General features: G+C 51.8%; 1 protein-coding gene across 1 annotated transcript in view; it reads right to left on the minus strand.

Annotated features, from left to right (window-relative positions):
- KCNH8 (potassium voltage-gated channel subfamily H member 8) overlaps nt 1-17,854 on the minus strand; it is a 915,601-nt gene extending 897,747 nt beyond the window's left edge. Inside the window, exon 1 of the mRNA XM_069212070.1 lies at nt 15,878-17,854. Coding sequence (XP_069068171.1) covers nt 15,878-15,953 — 76 coding nt within the window. The 5' untranslated portion in view covers nt 15,954-17,854. The remainder of the gene's footprint in view (nt 1-15,877) is intronic.
- Between the last annotated feature and the right edge of the window lie 2,413 nt (nt 17,855-20,267).

Genomic DNA, 20,267 nt, shown 5'->3' on the forward strand with positions numbered 1-20,267 from the left:
AGAAATGTGAGGAACATGTGTTTTTTTAGCCAAATTTTGAGGTTTGCAAAGGATTCTGGGTAACAGAACCTGGTCCGAGCCACACAAATCACCCCATCTTGGATTCCCCTAGGTCTCTAGTTTTCAGAAATGCACAGGTTTGGTAGGTTTCCCTAGGTGGCAGCTGAGCTAGAGGCCAAAATCTACAGGTAGGCACTTTGCTAAAAACAGGTCTGTTTTCTGTGATGTGTCCACGTTGCGCTTTGGGGCGTTTCCTGTCGCGGGCGCTAGGCCTACCCACACAAGTGAGGTATCATTTTTATCGGGAGACTTGGGGGAACATAGAATAGCAAAACAAGTGTTATTGCCCCTTGTCTTTCTCTACATTTTTCCCTTCCAAATGTAAGACAGTGTGTAAAAAAGACGTCTATTTGAGAAATGCCCTGTAATTCACATGCTAGTATGGGCACCCCGGAATTCAGAGATGTGCAAATAACCACTGCTTCTCAACACCTTATCTTGTGCCCATTTTGGAAATACAAAGGTTTTCTTGATAGCTATTTTTTACTCTTTATATTTCAGCAAATGAATTGCTGTATACCCGGCATAGAATGAAAACCCACTGCAGGGTGCAGGTCATTTATTGGCTCTGGGTACCTAGAGTTCTTGATGAACCTACAAGCCCTATATATCCCCGCAACCAGAAGAGTCCAGCAGACGTAACGGTATATTGCTTTCGAAAATCTGACATTGCAGGAAAAAGTTACAGAGTAAAACTTAGAGAAAAATTGATGTTTTTTTCACCTCAATTTCAATATTTTTCTTTTTCAGTTGTTATTTTCTGTAGGAAACCCTTGTAGGATCTACACAAATTACCCCTTGCTGAATTCAGAATTTTGTCTACTTTTTAGAAATGTTGCGGTTTATGGGATCCAGCGTTGGTTTCATGCCCATTTCTGTCACTGACTGGAAGGAGGCTGAAAGCACAAAAAAACGTAAAAATGGGGTATGTCCCAGTAAAATGCCAAAATTGGGTTGAAAAATTGGGTTTTCTGATTCAAGTCTGCCTGTTCCTGAAAGCTGGGAAGCTGGTGATTTTATCACCGCAAACCCTTTGTTGATGCCCTTTTCAGGGAAAAAACCACAAGCCTTCTTCTGCAGCCCATTTTTCCCATTTTTTTAAAAAAAACGAAATTTTCACTGTTTTTTGGCTAATTTCTTGGCCTCCTTCTGGGGAACCCACAAAGTCTGGGTACCTCTAGAATCCCTAGGATGTTGGAAAAAAAGGACGCAAATTTGGCGTGGGTAGCTTATGTGAACAAAAAGTTATGAGGGCCTAAGCGCGAACTGCTCCAAATAGCCAAAAAAAGGCTCGGCACAGGAGGGGGAAAAGGCCTGGCAGCGAAGGGGTTAAAGAGCATCCTGTATGCTGCAGCATATCTCATTCAGGTCCTGAAGAAATCTGATGACTTCACCCTCCATCCTGAAGGAAATTCATTGTCTCCCCTTGCCACCCACACCATCTGCATCATTTACAAAGCCTTCACAACTGGCATCACTGCATATCTTACAGACAAGCCCATCATCACTGGTGGTTTTCAGCACATAAACAGGAAGGACATGATCAAACTGGAGACTAGGAAGTGTAAAACAGAAAGACACAACAGCAGGCCTTCTCCAACTATGCTCCCATCATCTGGAAAAAAGTCCAATATTCATCAGAACTATCCAATGTTGCTCCATTTCAAGGAACAGTTAAAGACTCCAATCTTTCACGAACACCACATCACGGTGCATTAACCATCAACAACCCAGTTACCTCTCCTATCACTCATTGATTTTATGGCTGACTGACCCTGTACAGCGCTCCACTGTCTTTCGGCTAGGTTTACATTATATGAAGGCCACATACATACATACTTGTGAAAATATACCGCAAAAAAATACCTGAAAAAAAAAGGCTACAAAAGATACATTTCAAAAACCACAAGGTTACATAAATGCCGCTCAGTAAAAAGCTGGACTTGTATTTGATTCCAATCAGACCGACTTCACACTTAGGGGCACATTTAGAAGGAACTGGTGCATCAGCTCCGATGTGCCAGTTTCCTTGCATCATCCTGCACCCCTCTAACGACACCATGGTAGTGCTGAATTTACAATACAGCGCACCATGGCTCATGTTAGCACAATAGCATCAACATTTTTTATGCTAATGTGGCGCTTTGCTGGACTAGCGCTAAAAACATGGACACTGGTCCAGCAGAGCTCGGGGAAGCCCATAGGAAATAGCCTAGCGTCACTTTAACGCCTAGAATGGCACAGTGAAATCTTGTAAATTTCACTGCACCATTTTTTTGGGCCTCCCTGCAGGAGAACGCACCTTGCATAGATTATACCTGGCACAGGTATAATGTGGCGCAAGGGTTTACAAAGTGGCACAATGCTAGCATTGCGCCACTTTGTAAATATGGTGCAGGTAGCGTAAAAAAATGATTCTAAGGTGGTACTAAAGGGTGTAAGGGGCTTGTAAATATGCCCCTTAGTTATGGGTGGCTTACTCCATCATTGTAACTCCGGTCCCAGCATACTTGGGGCACATGCTCAAAGTAGGGCCTGGGGGCCACATGCATCCCTCCTGGCCCCTGATCAACAGCCGCACAGGCCTGCTGTTCCCCAGCGCTCACATTAATAAGATTTTAAATATAGAGCCATGCCTTTATTTAAAGGTTAATTGAAGTTAAAGAAAGGAAATAACTAGATTGTCCTGCACCACTTAACTTTAGGAAAACCTTAATTCTCAAAGCCATCTCGCAGCAAAAGTGTAAAAATATGATAAGGTCCCTTCAAAATTCAAAACGTGTATTTAATTTACATGCAGAACCATTTCACCTTAGCACATCTGGTTATGTGAGTGCATTGAGAAGTATTTTTTAAGTGATACTTTTTCAAATGAGTTTAGAAACAGTTTTCAAATATGAATTTAGAAACAGTTATTCTCCACCCACACTGACAATGCCAATAGTAAACTAACACACAAGTCTGTTGTTATGCACACTCTTAGGGTGGCCTAGGTTCCTATTATACATGAGCAACATTATACTTTATTAAATCAAACACAGGAGAAGATTTTGTACCACGCACATCTACAGTCATGTATTTCGAGGTCCTCTTATATATGTAATAAAAGAAAAAGGAGGGAAAGTGACATAAAACAATACCCAGGATCTCACAGTTTGGTAAATTGGGAAGCTGGGATTAATCTCAAGTTTTTTGGTTTAACATTGTGCAGTTCAGCCTCTAGATGTATATGCTTTGCTTCCCCTATACCCACTTTACCGCTCCTCCTTCCCCCAAAGTATCGCCACTCTGCTGGCATCGATGCGGCCCTCGGTCACAACACAAACAAAACTTTGTGGCCCTTGGGAGAACATTTGGGAGTACCCATGTGCTAGACAGTGGGTGTAAGTGTGTGTCCAAAGGCTTCTGGTGTGATATTCACGTGAGATCAAGGTTCTGGCAGTGTGCAGCCTCTCTTACACATGGTCCCACCACCGTTGAGAGCCACCATGCCAGGGATGGGGTGGTCCTTAAAGGCACACATGCTCCCACCACTGTGGAGTGCCACAAGGCCAGGGATGGGGGTGCTCCTTAAAGGCACACATGCTCCCATCACTGTGGAAAGCCACATGGCCAGGGATGGGGGTGCTCCTTAAAGGCACACATGCTCCCACCACTGTGGAGTGCCACAAGGCCAGGGATGGGGGTGGTCCTTAAAGGCACAAATGCTCCCACCACTGTGGAGAGCCACATGGCCAGGGATGGGGGTGCTCCTTAAAGGCACACATGCTCCCACCACTGTGGAGAGCCACATGGCCAGGGATGGGGGTGCTCCTTAAAGGCACACATGCTCCCACCACTGTGGAAAGCCACCAGGCCAGGGATGGGGGTGGTCCTTAAAGGCACACATGCTCCCACCACTGCGGAGAGCCGCCAGGGATGGGGGTGGTCCTTAAAGGCACACATGCTCCCACCACTGTGGAGAGCCACATGGCCAGGGATGGGGGTGCTCCTTAAAGGCACACATGCTCCCACCACTGTGGAAAGCCACCAGGTCAGGGATGGGGGTGGTCCTTAAAGGCACACATGCTCCCACCACTGCGGAGAGCCGCCAGGGATGGGGGTGGTCCTTAAAGGCACACATCCTCCCACCACTGCGGAGAGCCGCCAGGGATGGGGGTGGTCCTTAAAGGCCTGCAGGTGCCAAGACTGGGCAGAGGGGCTCTGCGGTTATCAATCAACACAGAAGGGGGTGCCTGCTTAACCCCACAACACTCCGCTGCGCTCACAAATATCGACCTACAATTATCAATTATACTGCATCAGGTACACCTCCTGCCACTACTTCCTGTGGGCAGGCGTAGGTCCGCTACTTTACATCCACATTTTCAAACTAACCCCATTCCTGTGTTCAGGCGTGTCTGTACCACCTCGAGGTGTAGTGCTTAGATCGATGTAACGAGCGTGACTATAGTTGGGGTACAGACTACCCCCCTCAGCTCCCCCCTCCCCCCCCCCTTGCTGCTGAGGTCCCAGGCTAGGGCACTGTGGCTATTATCTCTCAGCAGGGTGTAAAATCGGCTCAAAGGGGAAGTCCATGCAGCCTGATGCTGCCGGGGGAGGCGGGGGGACGCTGGGGATGGGACGTGCTCAGGCCTGGAGCCTCCTTTGTTTACGATGTTTCCTTCATTACAGATGATGAGCAGACTGGGTGTCCCTCGAGCTGGGGGTGAGGGGGGAACTGAGACAGGTAACTGTAACTGAGCGCACGTGTGTGGACAGGTAACTAACTGAGTGCACGTGCCTGGACAGGGAACTGAGTGCACGTGCATGGAGAGGTAATTGAGCGCACGTGCGTGGACAGGTAACTGTAACTGAGTGCACGTGCGTGGACAGGGAACTGAGTACACGTGCATGGAGAGGTAACTGTAACTGAGTGCACGTGCGTGGAGAGGTAACTCAGTGCACGTGCTTGGAGAGGTGGCTGTAGCTGAGCGCACGTGCATGGAGGGGTAACTGTAACTGAGTGCACGTACTTGGAGAGGTGGCTGTAGCTGAGCGCACGTGCATGGAGAGGTAACTGTAACTGAGTGCACGTGCATGGAGAGGTAACTGTAACTGAGTGCACGTGCGTGGAGAGTTAACTCAGTGCACGTACTTGGAGAGGTGGCTGTAGCTGAGCGCACGTGCATGGAGAGGTAACTGTAACTGAGTGCACGTGCGTGGAGAGGTGGCTGTAGCTGAGCGCACGTGCATGGAGAGGTAACTGTAACTGCACGTGCGTGTAGAGGTAACTCAGTGCACGTACTTGGAGAGGTGGCTGTAGCTGAGCGCACGTGCTTGGAGAGGTAACTGTAACTGGGTGCACGTACTTGGAGAGGTGGCTGTAGCTGAGCGCACGTGCATGGAGAGGTAACTGTAACTGAGTGCACGTGCGTGGAGAGGTAACTCTGAGTGCACGTGCGTGGAGAGGCAACTCTGAGTGCACGTGCGTGGAAAGGTGGCTGTAGCTGAGCGCACGTGCATGGAGAGGTAACTGTAACTGAGTGCACGTGTGTGGAGAGGTAACTCTGAGTGCACGTGCGTGGAGAGGTAACTCTGAGCGCACGTGCATGGAGAGGTAACTGTAACTGAGTGCACGTACTTGGAGAGGTGGCTGTAGCTGAGCGCACGTGCATGGAGAGGTAACTGTAACTGAGTGCACGTGCGTGGAGAGGTAACTCTGAGTGCACGTGCGTGGAGAGGTAACTCTGAGCGCACGTGCATGGAGAGGTAACTGACGGCCGAGGTGTCAACGGGGCAGGTGAGGTGCAAGAGACAGATAGAAAGGTAACTGGATGCACGTGCAGGGAGACAGGCGCGGGTTCAGACGAGGGAGTAAACTGCAGATGGCGAGAGGGCTGAGATTTTTAATGAGAGATGGTGCGAAAGAGACAGGGTGTGAGAAATGAAATGGGGGTGGGGGTGCAAAAGAGAGAGTGATAGCTGAGTGCATGTGGCTGAAGAGGGGGTCACGAGACAATGAAAGTGCAGGAGACCGGCACCGAGAGGTGGATGGAAGAGAGTGCACAGGCTTGAGGGAGAGGTGTTTTGTGAGAAAGGGGAGAGTCACAGACGGTGAATTTGCCTCTTTTTCTGTGTCAGTCGGGCAGTGTGGTTTTCACGGAGGGGGGGCGGGGGCGGTACTGTTCCCTTCTGGGGTGGGCGCTGCTTCCTGCCTACTGCATCTCAGAATGACTCTGAAATGAGGCCCCTGGGAGAGGGGGTGGGGGAGTGCTGCGACCTGAGAGTGTAGGAATGAGAGAAAGGCCTGCAAGGGACAGACACAGAGGGTCACTGGAAGCGACACAGTGCTTAATTTGTGCAGGTGGGGGCGGGGCGGCAGTCACTGGGAGGCATCATTTGAGAGTTCTAAATTTAGGCTATTTAGAAAGACTTTAGGCACCTGCACGGTCTCTGCAAACGAATCACTGGGGGTGAGCTCAGGTGCGCGTGGGCAGGAGGGGAGGGAGAGGCTCGTGGAGGAAGGGGCGGGGCCAGAGACTGACATAGACTGAGCACCTAAGGACGCACAGGGAGATAGTGAGGGGGAGTCAGGGGTGCAGGAGTGCCTGAGGTAAAGGTAGGCAGACAGTGCTTAATTTATAAATAAAAAGGTGCCGGTGCTCAAAGCCCTCCTCTCCGGCTGCTGCAATTAAATGTGTGAACATGGAATACTGAGGCGGCGTAATCCTGGAGCCATTTTAGGCCTCTTTAATCTATACAAAGCCACTCCCTGCCCCTTCAGCTCACTCTTGCAGCTCTCTACTTTCTTCCTTTGTGACGCTTTTTCGTTTTTCCCTTCATCCGTCTTTCCCATATGTGTCTTTTGCTCCCAGCAAATGCTTGAGGCAGAAGAATAAGCCCCGGCCCTCAAAAATAAGTGCCGGTGTTCAGCACCGGAAACAACAAGCACAAATTAGGCACTGTAGGCAGAGTGAAAGACTCGTGGCAGAAGCTGGAAGAGAGCAGGCCCAGGGGTGAGAGCTGGGAAACCAAAATTGACGGGGGTGACTGGAGATGGTGGAGGGGGGTGGGTGGGAACAGACCCCAGGAGAGGGGAGGGACAAAGAATGCGTTTGGGGAGGGGGGTGGCAGCAGGCGTGCAGGATGTAAGTGGAAGAAGCGGAGTCGGTATGATATGCGTCAGCTTAGCCCCCTGGATGAACTACCGGCCCTGGATTCAAAGCCTCTTCTGTGTTGAAGCAAATTGGGTTATCCTCGGCAAACCTCAAGTCCACCTGATACATTTCTTTTATCTGCAAAAAATTGCGAGGTCGTACATTCAAGGGAGTATTATGAAACGCATAATTAAAAGTACATGTGTGTGGGGTATGGCAAGTCTTAGAGTGGAAGGATGTCTGTTTGAGATGAGTCATCAACGGCATGTGTAGTGCTATATGTTGCTAAGACTTTCCAGGCGCTGGAGATAAGAGAGAACTGCTTGGTGAAGTTGTATTATTGAGGGCAGATCTCTTAATGCAAAGCAGAAGTACCTCCCTTTCCCGACTAGACCTCGCCTCTAATAGTGCAGGTGCCTAGAAGGCACCTCTAATGGGGTAGGTGCCTAGAAGGCACTTCTAATGAGGTAGGCGCCTAGAAGGCACTTCTAATGAGGTAGGCACCTAGAAGGCACCTCTAATGAGGTAGGCACCTAGAAGGCACTTCTAATGAGGTAGGCACCTAGAAGGCACTTCTAATGAGGTAGGCACCTAGAAGGCACTTCTAATGAGGTAGGCAGCATGTGCCCCTCGCATAGAGTATCAATCGATGGTCTTGTACATATGCCCATGGCAGGGGCCGAACATGCGGGACCAGGAGGCGGGACAGCCCACGCACACACGTCCCCACCCATGAAGTCTCCGCTAGTACAGAGACCACCCCAGCCATCAGTGCGTACAGCCATGGGAAGTGAACACTTCTCTTTCACATCCAACCTTATGTAGATATGAAAATATCCTCTCCCCATGATAACCCCCATAGTTTCAGTGGATTTTATTTCACCCAAAGTCACGGCTTAAACACAAAGAGGCCGAGAAAGCGCATTTCATCGAGAGAAGCACTGTTTTAGCAAGCTCAATAAAAGCGTTAATCACCGGCGTAATTTAAGGACAGCGCTCAATGATATTCAACAACTACAGACACGATCTGCCCTTTCTTGAGCCTGGAGTGTGAAGACGTGTTTTGACATGAAAGAAGTTGGAGAAAAAGTTTGGTATAATTGTGAAAAAGAATGGACTGTACCTGTGGTTCTGCGTAGAGCGCACAGACTCCCCCCCAAACACACACACACTTCCGCCCTTCCTCCCGGGTCGCAGAAGGCTAATCGATGCATAAACAAACAACTCTGGGGCAGACTTTACACATCGCAGGGCTCAATATATATATATATATACAATATATATATATAAAATGGTAATCCCAACTTTCAGGATCGGACCAGACCTCCCCCCCCCCCTCACCCCAACCTCAAAAAATACAACCCCAATCTCTAAAAAATAAAATTCTGTGATCTGTGGATATTGAGTAAATGGTAGGTAATTTGTGGGCGGAACCTCAGCGCGTGTTGTTCTAAACACAGAGGTAAATATTGAGGCGCTAAGAGAGTGTGGGTGGGGGCGGGGCGATGATGGGTGGTGGTAGAGGACGGGGCGGTATTATAGGGGTGGAGAAGGATTCCAACCTAGGGAGCACAGGGGTCTCGCCACCGTGGGGCACGGGGGGGGGTGGGGAGGGGAGGCATTCGCCCCTCCTGAGCTTTAAACAAACGCTTCCAATTTTACCACACGGTGTGATCCTGGACGAAGCGCTTCCCGTCTCTGCCTCAGTTCCCTCGTTTGTCATCCGCTTTTAAACAGCGCGATGTCTTCCTGGAGAGTTTGGCACTTCTCGTCTGTGGCACTGAGGTCGGGGTGCCCACACGCTTCTCCTGGGCACGAGAGTAGGCCCTTCTGTAACGGGAGCTCTTCCGGGGGTTCCCCATGGAAGAAACAGGAGTTACCCGTGCAGTGTTCAGGACCATCCCTCCAGTACCATGGACCAGCTGCAATCACCCCAGCCTGTACCGGGCTTTAAGGGATGATGCGAGTGAGGACAGTGTGGTTTACGCCAAGCTCTTGGCGCGCGCCATAATATGCACAACCAGCGCTTTAAGTGGAAATATAAAAGTGGAGGTACTGAGGCTTTACAGTCCCCCTTTGTTGTTGCTACGTGACGGTACTCTTCTATTAAGAGCAGTGCACAAGTGATGAGAAGTAAAGGAACTCTCCCTTTCAAATTAAAAAGTGCCACTACTCAGTACCTGACAGCACCTGCCCATTTAAACCCATGCGTATAACGAAGTCCAGAGTCGGGTTGGGGTAGAAAAAATGCCCCGAGCACCAAAGTAAAAGTGGCCCGATTCGCCAATCAAAGAGCTAAAAAGTGGCACACATTTGAAAATCAGAGTAATTTTCAACTTGTAAAAACAAGCGGTTAATGTTTGCAAACCATGGACAACTGCGCGCATGCGTGATTGCCGCAGGCAAAGTTAGAGATAACATTGTGAAAACCAACAGTAAAACCGGCCCTCCAGACCACACTGCAGGCCTGCATGAACTGACCCGTCAGACCAGCCCACCGGACGCGGCCAGGTGGTTGCCCTGTAGGCTTGTCCGACCCCGATGAGGTCACAGGCCAGCAAACGGTGCTACTCACGCGTTGAATGGGGGTCGCTTTGGCACCATGCCTGGCACGCCCTACAAACCGATCAGCCACAGGGGCACTCGCTACCCCTGAGCTCCCGAGAGACTCAGGGTGTTGGGGTACGCCGCGGGCTCGCTGCCTCAGCCTGCAGAAGACGGGGCGCCACTCTTAAATGCAAGATACAGTATGCACTTTTACTGTGCAAGCGACAAACACCCCGGAAAAGGGCTCGAGGGGGAGGGCGAGCGCTGGCCCTAAAGTGTGCGTTTATAGCTCCTCGAGCGGTTGTAACAACTCACAGTTTTACAACCAGCTCTGAGGCTGGAGATACCGCAAGAGTGTAAAATGCAGCCGATCTCTCCGGGGTGGTTAAACACATCCCACTTCAGGGACCTGTGCTCTGGATAGAGATATATTAGGGTTTGTCACAGCCCCCTTCTCCCCCTCCCGCCCCCGGGATTCGCCCTGGGGCTGGGGTTACCCCACTGGGACCGTAAGATCTCAGCTGGGACCGGTGGGATGGAGGAATATATCCTAGGTGCTACTCACAGCCCCTCCCTCCTAGGCTGGCGATCCCCCGATGTTTGTAAACACATCACAACATTAGTGCGAGAGCTGACATCTCCCCAGGGGGATGACACAAGGGGACTAATTCACATTAAGGAATGATATCCACCTCCGACTTCTCCCTAGAAGACTGAAATATATCGCAACAACATTAGAACCAGACCCTAGAACTCCTTAAGCGACCGAAACACACCACGACATTAAAGCCAGACCTAAGATTTCCCCAAGGGGGCGGGGCGGTGAATACGGCCAGACACAATCCCGGGAACTCTCCAAGGTTCTGTTACTCATCACAGCAATAAAAATCACGCCTGGCATCTCTCGAGGGCGCTGAAACACACCACGCCTTACAGGCAGCATAGGATCGCCTCAAGGATCCGACTCACACCTCTGCCATGAGATCTCTCCAGGGTGATGAAGCGCATCACAGCACCAAGGCGAGCCGTGGATCTCTCCTGGGAATTGAAAGACATCACAGCATTAGATCCAACCTTGAGATCTCCCCGAGGTGCCTAAGTACATAGCAGCTTAGGACAGGCCAGAGATCTCTCTAGGGTGCTGAAACATCACAGAATTAGATCCAATCTTGAGATCCAACCAGGGTGCAGAAACACATCACAGCATTAAAGCCAGGTGTCTGATCTCTCCAAGGTGCTCAAACACATCACAGTTTCAAATCCAGCTTTGGGATCTGTCCTTGGTTCTGAAACTCATCACAGTATTAGACCCAGCTCTGATATCTCTCCATGGGTCTGAAGTACATCACAGCATTAGATCCAGCCGTGGAATCTCTCCATAGTGCTGAAACACATCACAGCATTAGACCCAGCTCTGAGATCTCTCCATGGTGCTGAAGTACATCACAACATTAGATCCAGCTGCGGGATCTCTCCATAGTGCTAAAGTACATCACTGCATTAAATTCAGCAGTGGGATCTCTCCATGGTGCTGAAGTACCTCACTGTGTTACATACAGCCGTGGGATATCTCCAAGGTGCTGAAGTGCCTCACTGTCTTAGATACAGCCGTGGGATATCTCCATGGTGCTGAAGTACCTCACTGTCTTAGATACAGCCGTGGGATATCTCCAAGGTGCTGAAGTGCCTCACTGTCTTAGATACAGCCGTGGGATCTCTCCAAGGTGCTGAAGTGCCTCACTGTCTTAGATACAGCCGTCGGATCTCTCCAAGGTGCTGAAGTACATCACAGTGTTAGATACAGCCGTGGGATATCTCCAAGGTGCTGAAGTGCCTCACTGTCTTAGATACAGCCGTGGGATCTCTCCAAGGTGCTGAAGTGCCTCACTGTCTTAGATACAGCCGTCGGATCTCTCCAAGGTGCTGAAGTACATCACAGTGTTAGATACAGCCGTGGGATTTCTCCATGGTGCTGAAGTACCTCACTGTGGTAGATACAGCCGTGGGATATCTCCAAGGTGCTGAAGTGCCTCACTGTCTTTGATACAGCCGTGGGATCTCTCCAAGGTGCTGAAGTGCCTCACTGTCTTAGATACAGCCGTGGGATCTCTCCAAGGTGCTGAAGTACATCACAGTGTTAGATACAGCCGTGGGATATCTCCATGGTGCTGAAGTACCTCACTGTGGTAGATACAGCTGCGAGATCTCTCCAAGGCGCTAAAGTACATAACTGCATTAAATTAGGCAGTGGGATCTTTCCGTGGTGCTGAAGTACCTCACAGTTTTAGATACAGCCGTGGGATCTCTTCAACGTGCTGAAGTACATCACAACATTAGATCCAGTCGTGGGATCTCTCCATGGTGCTGACATACATCACAGCATTATACCGAGACGAAGGATCTCTCCTTGGTGCTGAAACACATCACAATATTAGGGCCAACACCCAGTTGTCTCTGGAACACCGAAACAACATCCCACACCACGGACCCTATCAACCCACAAGGATCACCAGCTGCAGAGGTCACCACCCCAGGGGTTACCTGCATAAGGGATTTCTGGGCTCAAAGGTTAGTGGCCTGTGGAGTCAAGGGTCTGAGCAGTCACCAACTCTAGAGGTCTCATGAGTCAGCAGACTTTGGGGTCAGCGGCTCCAGGAGTCACCGCCTCTAGAGACTGGAGCCCAGGAACGACTAGGGAGTTACAGGCCTCAGGGACAAATACAAGTCTCCCTCCTGAGAGGGCTCTGGGCTCAGGGGTTTGCGGCCCGAGGAGCTGCGCGTTCAACAGCCTAAGGGATCCCCGTCCTCATAGGGCTCGGGGCTCAGAGGTCAGTGACCTCTGAGGTCGTGAACTACAAGAGTGGATGGGAAGGCAGGAGTGAGCGGGGAATGGGCTCGCGTCATTTTTAGGACAGTTTCCGTCGATGGGCCTGCCAGTGTGATGAATGACGGATGAAGAGTCTTTCAGATGTTTTGGAAATACCGCGCACCTTACAAGAGTGTGAGTCTCGCTTGGAATCTCCTCAAACCAGGGGGCGCGATATAACTCCGACCGTGCTGGGAGCCTCGGCTGCAGCCTCCCAAGGGGCACGCGCAGAGGTGTGACACCCGTGCACCCCACACCTCCTACCCCAAATGATCCCAGCCTCCTGACACACTTGTGAAATCTTCCTGGGTGCCTCTGTGAGACCCCGAGGTTCAAACTTTGACTCTCTGCAGAAGTTAATGCAAGGCGATAGGGCAGGCACGTGCACCCCAGCCTTTGCCCACATCACGCTATCTCCGGAGCAAGGGGACGTGAAGACTCTGACCTTTGCTTCCAGAATAAAGTTCACTGATTGACCACAAAAATGCCACGGCTAAACTCGGCGCCCCCCGGGAGGGGGGAGGGTGGGTGTCATTTCACCTTTAACTAGGGAAGGCCCCGCCGAGGAAGTACATAAAAACCTCCTCCCTTCTGCACCCCTATCCCGTATGCATGGAAAACTCTACCCTCCCCGCGACCCCAGCCTCAGGGGGTGGGGTAAGGGGGGGTTGCTGCGGCTCCCGCTGTCACATGTTCAAGGAAAGCGATCCCGACCCAGATAGTTATCGTACAGCAGCATAGAGAGGTGCCCCAACCTCGCCCAAACCCCACCCACCCCCACACCACCTCTTCTGTTGCCACAGAAAATATCTTTCCGCAGTACTTTAGGGAACAGTTTCAGTAACCCCTCACACCCCGAGTCCCCCTGCTGTGTCCCCAAAGTATCCTGCATAGTACATGGAGCGGGCTCTCTGGTCACGCCTCGCACCTCCACGGCACACCCGACTCTTCAAAGTACCCAAAAGCATTAAATGCAGCGATGGTGGTGGGGGAAGGGGGAAGAGGGGGACTTTTTAGTCACCACCCAGACAGCCATGGGAATTGCAAGAATCTAGGTATGAGTAGGGGGTCTTGGACACTTAGTCGCCCCTCCCTCGGCCCCAGGGAAAGTGCCACGTAACTCCAGCTGCAGAGGGTGGAAGACAGGAAGGAACTGCTTACAAAGAAGTGGGGTTCATGATAAAATCGGGGTACTCCTAAAAGGAAGAGGATTCGTAAAAGACACAGAGCCTGATTTGGAGTTTTGAGAAGGAGTAACTCCATCACAAAAGTGACGGACATCCCATCCTCCATATTACAATCCCAATATAGCCTATGAAGACCTTATTATGGCGGACGGAAGATCCATCAAGTTTGTGATGGAGTGACCCCTCCGCCAAACTCTAAGTGAGACCTGAGGAGTGCTCTTTAGGAAAGTGGGCTTTAGAGTGCCCACCAAGCAAGATGTCCCCCAGGGTGAATATTGTAGGTTTAAAGTGAGGAGGCTCTCACGAAGCAGAGCTACTCATAACTTAACCGGGGTCTCTCAGGGGATAACGGGGTGCTCCTAGAGTAGAGGGCATATAGGAGGTAAGGGAAGTAAGGTGTCTAATTAGGGTTGTGACATAAGGCTGTACTCATGAAGTAAGGGAAGGCTTGTGAGGTAAAGCTGTACGCATGAAGTAAGGGAGGGCTTTTGACGTAAGGGTGTATGCAGAAGTAAGGGAAGGCTTGTGAGGTAAGGCTGTACACATGAAGTAAGGGAAGGCTTGTGAGGTTAGGGTGTATCTAGAAGTAAGGGAAGGCTTGTGAGGTAAGGGAAGGCTCATGAGGTGAGGGTGTATGTAGAAGTAAGGGAAGGCTTGTGACGTAAGGGTGTATATAGAAGTAAGGGAAGGCTCCTGAGGTGAGGGTGTATGTAGAAGTCAGGGAAGGCTCTTGAGGTGAGGGTGTATGTAGAAGTAAGGGAAGGCTCCTGAGGTAAGGGTGTATGTAGAAGTAAGGGAAGGCTCCTGAGGTGAAGGTGTATGTAGAAGTAACTGAGGTAAGGGTGTATGTAGAAGTAAGGGAAGGTTCCAGAGGTGAGGGTGTATGTAGAAGTAAGGGAAGGCTCCTGAGGTAAGGGTGTATGTACAAGTAAGGGAAGGCTTGTGAGGTGAGGGTGTATGTAGACGTAACTGAGGTAAGGGTGTATGTAGAAGTAAGGGAAGGCTCCCGAGGTGAGGGTGTATGTAGAAGTAAGGCAAGGCTCTTGAGGTGAGGGTGTATGTAGAAGTAAGGGAAGGCTCCTGAGGTAAGGGTGTATGTAGAAGTAAGGGAAGGCTCCTGAGGTGAAGGTGTATGTAGACGTAACTGAGGTAAGGGTGTATGTAGAAGTAAGGGAAGGTTCCCGAGGTGAGGGTGTATGTAGAAGTAAGGGAAGGCTCCTGAGGTAAGGGTGTATGTACAAGTAAGGGAAGGCTTGTGAGGTGAGGGTGTATGTAGAAGTAACTGAGGTAAGGGTGTATGTAGAAGTAAGGGAAGGCTCCCGAGGTGAGGGTGTATGTAGAAGTAAGGGAAGGCTCCTGAGGTAAGGGTGTATGTAGAAGTAAGGGAAGGCTTGTGAGATAAGGGTGTATGTAGAAGTAAGGGAAGGCTTGTGAGGTAAGGGTGTATGTAGAAGTAAAGGAAGGCTCCTGAGGTGAAGGTGTATGTAGAAGTAAGGGAAGGCTTCTGAGGTAAGGGTGTATGTAGAAGTAAGGGAAGGCTTGTGAGATAAGGGTATATGTAGAAGTAAGGGAAGGCTCATGAGGTAAGGGTGTACCCATAAAGTAAGGGAAGGCTTGTGAGGTAAGTGGTTATGCACGAAGTAAGGGAAGGCTCCTGAGGTAAGGGTGTACCCATGAAGGGAATGCTCGCGAGATGAGGGAACGCGCATGATGTAAGGGCTACTAACAAGGGTTGGGGTACTGGTGACTCAAAGAAGCAGTCAAGAGGTAAGGAGATACTCATGGGGGGGAGGGAGTTCTAGAAGGTAAGGAGGTGCCAATAGACTTAGGGGCTCTCAGGAGGGAGGGGGTTATTCATGGCATAAGGGGCTTCGAGGAAGTAAGGGGTGCCAGTTGGCTTAGGGTCCCGCAGGAGGTAAGGTAGTAGGCATGAGGTAACGGGGTTCTCTTGGAGAGTCAGGTGTGTCTGAAGTGAGGGAACTTTCATAAGGTAAGTGGGCGCGTGAAGAGAGGCGAGCTAAGACAGTAAGAGTTACGCATGACGAAAGCGGACTCTCGTGAGGTAAGGGGGTACTCACGTGTGCCGTCAAAGCGCGTGGCAATGGTGTCCAGGAAGGTGTTCTGGGGTGCCAGCAGTCCCTTCATCACAGGCATGGTTCCAGCTTCCCCACAGAGACCCCATCAAACTCAGCCGGGGTAAGGGGCGGGGGAGAAAGTGGGTCCAGGAGATCTCCGCACTCGGCGGGACCAGGGGGTACGAGCTCCAGACAGCAAACACTTCCCTGCAAGGCCCCCCCTTAGATTTGTGCAAGGGACCTCTCCTCAGGGCTATGCAAGGGGCCCCTCATCAGGGCTGTGCAATGAACCACTCCTCAGGGCAGTGCAAGGGTCCCCTCCTCTAGGCTGTGCACGGGGCCACTCCTCAGGGCTGTACAATGGGCCACTCCTCCAGGCTGTGCAAGGGGCCACTCCTCCACGCTGTGCAAGGTGCCACTCCTCAATAGTGTGCAATAGGTCGCCCCTCAGGGCAGTGCAAGGAAGCCCTAAACAGGACTGTGCAATGGGACACTCCAGGCTGTGCAAGGGGCCACTCCTCAGGACAGTGCAAGGGGCCCCTCCTCAGGGCTCTGTAATGGCCCACTCCATCAGGCTGTGCTGGGGGGACCTTTTCAGGGCTGTGCAAAGGGACACTCTTCTGGACAGCGCAAGGGCCCCCACCTCAGGGCTGAGCAATGGGCCACTCCTCAGAGGTATACACGTGGCCCCTCTTGGGGCTCTTCACGAGGTTCCGTTCAAAGTTCTTCAGGATTCCTCCTCTGGTGCGCATAGGATCCTTCCTTGGGTTGTATGCGCCCCCCCTCCTTGGGGCAGCATGCGGGACCCTTCTCGGAGTGCTCCCGTGGCCTCTCTTTAGCGTTCCACACGGGGCCACTCCCTAGAGCTGCACACGGGGCCCCTCCAAGGGTGCGTACAGGACCACTCCTTAGGCTGGTATTAGGGACCACTGCTTAGGGTTACATACACGGCTATAGGGCTGTGATCCGGTCCTCCCCTCAGCTGTGCATGGTATCCATCCTCATGGATTGGGACAAGAGCCGTCTTCACTCACCAGGGCTAAGCAGGTGTACGACCCCAAGGTAGGACTCTAAACGGAACCCCCCTCAGCAGCGACCACCCCCCGCACAGTGGGTGTGCACACAACTGGCCAGCTGTGCAAGAGACCCCTCCGCTGGTCTTCAATTAATCCCTTTCGGCTGTGTGCACAAGACCCTTCCAAAAGCTGTGCAGGCTGTCTCCGATAAAGCTGTGCGCCGGACCCCTCGGAAGTGATGTTCACGGGTCTCAGCCTCTCTTCGGCTCTGCGCACGGGACACCCCGGCCCTATGATGTTCACGAAGTCCTCTTCCGGTGGTCACTGGCCCCACTTCGGCTGTGCACGGGGGCACTCATTGAAACTGTGCATGCAACCTCTCCTGTGCACGGAACCCTTACTCTGGTGTTCACGGGACACTGGTACAGTGCGCCTTGAGCCCACGCACTGAACCCCTCCTCAGCTGTGCACCGGACCCCTCCTTGGGGCTGTGCGTAAAACCATGCCTAGGTGTTCCCAGCCCAGCAGCGGACCTGTCCTCACAGAACTCTTCTTGGCTTTCCCTCCACAGCCCAGTTACGCAAGGCTCTGCGCAGGACCCCTCCTCAGGGCGGTGCACGGGACCCCTCCTCAGGGCGGCGCACTGACCCTCCTCACTGTTCGGCACGGTACCCCCCGTCCTCAGGGCTATGCTCGGGGCCCCTCCTCAGGGGGGTGCACTGGACCGTCTTTAAGGTTGCACACGGGACCCCTCCTCCGGGCTGTGCAAGGGACCCCTCCTCAGGGCTGTGCAAGGGACCCCTCCTCTCGGCTGAGCACCGGACCCTCCTCTGTCTTCACAGCTCTGCACTGGACCCCTCCTGGGGGCTGTGCACGAGACCCTCCTGCGCTGACCTGGGTCCGCACGGCTCTGCACGGACAGCGCGGGGCTCTGTGTGCGCGAGGCAGTGCCAGGCTCCTGAGCGCGCTCCCGGGGGCAGGCTGCCGGGCGCGCGCCAGGGAGCAGCAGCCCTAGGAGAGCAGGGCAGGAGCCTGGGCAGAGAGATGGAGAGCAGGCGGAGGAGGAGATGGGCATAGCGAGGAGGAGGCACTGTGGGGGAGAGGAGAGAAACAGGGAGAGATGTACTGAAGACAAAAAGAGAAGAGCAGGAGGGCAGAGGAGCAGGAGAAGAGACACCGAGAACAAAGGAGACAGAAGGAGAGAGGAGAGAAGGAGGGAGGATGGCAGAGGGCAGGGAAGGGCAGGAGAGAGGGTGAGAAAGAGAACACAACTGCCTAAAACAACGGTGAGCAGCGGAGATAGAGGGAGAGTGGGGGAGACAGGGGGAGACAGGGGGCCGGCAAAAACAGGAGAGACAGGGAGAGACAGAGAAAACAACTGTCAAAAACAACAGTGAACAGCGGAAACAGACGGATAGCGGGGGAGACAGGGGTCCAGTAGGAACAGGAGAGACAGGAACAAACTGAGAAAACAACTGCCTTAAACAACAGTGAGCAGCGGTGACAGAGAGACAGTGGGGGAGACAGGGGGCGGTAAGAACAGGAGAGACAGGGAGAGAGACTGAGACAGAGAAAACAACTGTCAAAAACAACAGAGAGCAGCGGAGATAGAGGGACAGTGGAGGAGACAGGGGGCCGGTAAGAACAGGAGAGACAGGGAGAGAGACTGAGACAGAGAAAACAACTGTCAAAAACAACAGAGAGCAGCGGAGATAGAGGGACAGTGGAGGAGACAGGGGGCCGGTAAGAACAGGAGAGACAGGGAGAAACTGAGAAAACAACTGTCAAAAACAACAGTGAGCAGCGGTGACAGAGAGACAGTGGGGGAGACAGGGGCCGGTAAGAACAGGAGAGACAGGGAGAGAGACTGAGACAGAGAAAACAACTGTCAAAAACAACAGAGAGCAGCGGAGATAGAGGGACTGTGGGGGAGACGGGGCCAGTAAGAACAGTAGAAACAGGTGAAACAGAGAAATCAAGGGTCATAAAAGAGTGAGTAGTGGTGTAAATGGATATTTAGAAGTGCTGGTACTCACTATCTAGAGTACCTGTTAGCTCCTGAGAAGTGCAGGCACGCTCCCAAATTACTGCAGTAGTGCTGAGAAGTGCAGGTACTCTCCCAAAGTACTGCATCAGTGCTGAGAAGTGCAGGCACTCTCCCAAAGTACTGCATCAGTGCTGAGAAGTGCAGGCACTCTCCCAAAGTACTGCTGCAGTGCTGAGAAGTGCACGCACTCTCCTGAAGTACTGCAGTAGTGCCGAGAAGTGCAGGCACTCTCCCAAAGTACTGCAGCAGTGCTGAGAAGAGCGGGCACTCTCCCAAAGTACTGCAGTAGTGCCGAGAAGTGCAGGCACTCTCCCAAAGTACTGCTGCAGTGCTGAGAAGTGCACGCACTCTCCTGAAGTACTGCAGTAGTGCCGAGAAGTGCAGGCACTCTCCCGAAGTACTGCAGTGCTGAGAAGTGCAGGCACTCTCCCAAAGTACCGCAGCCGTGCTGAGAAGTGCAGGCACTCTCCCAAAGTACTGCAGCAGTGCAGCAGTGCTGAGAAGTGCAGGCACTCTCCCAAAGTACTGCAGCAGTGCTGAGAAGTGCAGGCACTCCCCCAAAGTACTGCAGCTGTGCTGAGAAGTGCAGGCACTCTCCCAAAGTACCGGAGCAGTGCTGAGAAGTGCAGGCACTCTCCCAAAGTACCGCAGCCGTGCTGAGAAGTGCAGGCACTCTCCCAAAGTACCGGAGCAGTGCTGAGAAGTGCACGCAATCTCCCAAAGTACTGCAGCAGTGCTGAGAAGTGCAGGCACTCTCCTGTCGTAGTTTGGACTCTTGCTCTAGGCAAGACTGCTGGTTTAAGGATGACAGTACTTTTGTTTGTAGGTGACTATGCCTATCCTACAAGTCGCAGCTGTCGTCCCAACCCTTCTGGCTCACTAGCAGCACCTCACCAAAAACCCAAACAGTAAAAGGTGATTTGTGGCAGCCTTTACGCATGGACTCGAGAGTATGACATCTCAGGGAGTGTCGTGGTTAAACGGAGATTACCCCTTTCTCACAGATACATCATGTCTCATCCAATCACAGGCAATAACGAAGATGCAGTAAAGTTTCAATAGTTTTTATTTAACACAACTGCAATCTGCGATAAGTTGCATGGGCTGCAATGATTAGGATAATGAACAGTGCAAGAAACAGAATTGTAAAGACAAGAGTCATTATTACAAAGACCCCCACCATCTTGCAATAGTATGAAATGACATAAGGTGTGTGATATGTCTTAATATAATAGGCCTAACCTCCTACCTAAAGGAGAGCTGGGTTTGTTAAACCTAATCTGCCAATGCCATGTCCATGAGAGGAGCCCCCAACCCTCGTTACCTTGGA

Source organism: Pleurodeles waltl, chromosome 10, assembly GCF_031143425.1.
Source record: "Pleurodeles waltl isolate 20211129_DDA chromosome 10, aPleWal1.hap1.20221129, whole genome shotgun sequence".
Classification (NCBI taxonomy): domain Eukaryota; kingdom Metazoa; phylum Chordata; class Amphibia; order Caudata; family Salamandridae; genus Pleurodeles; species Pleurodeles waltl.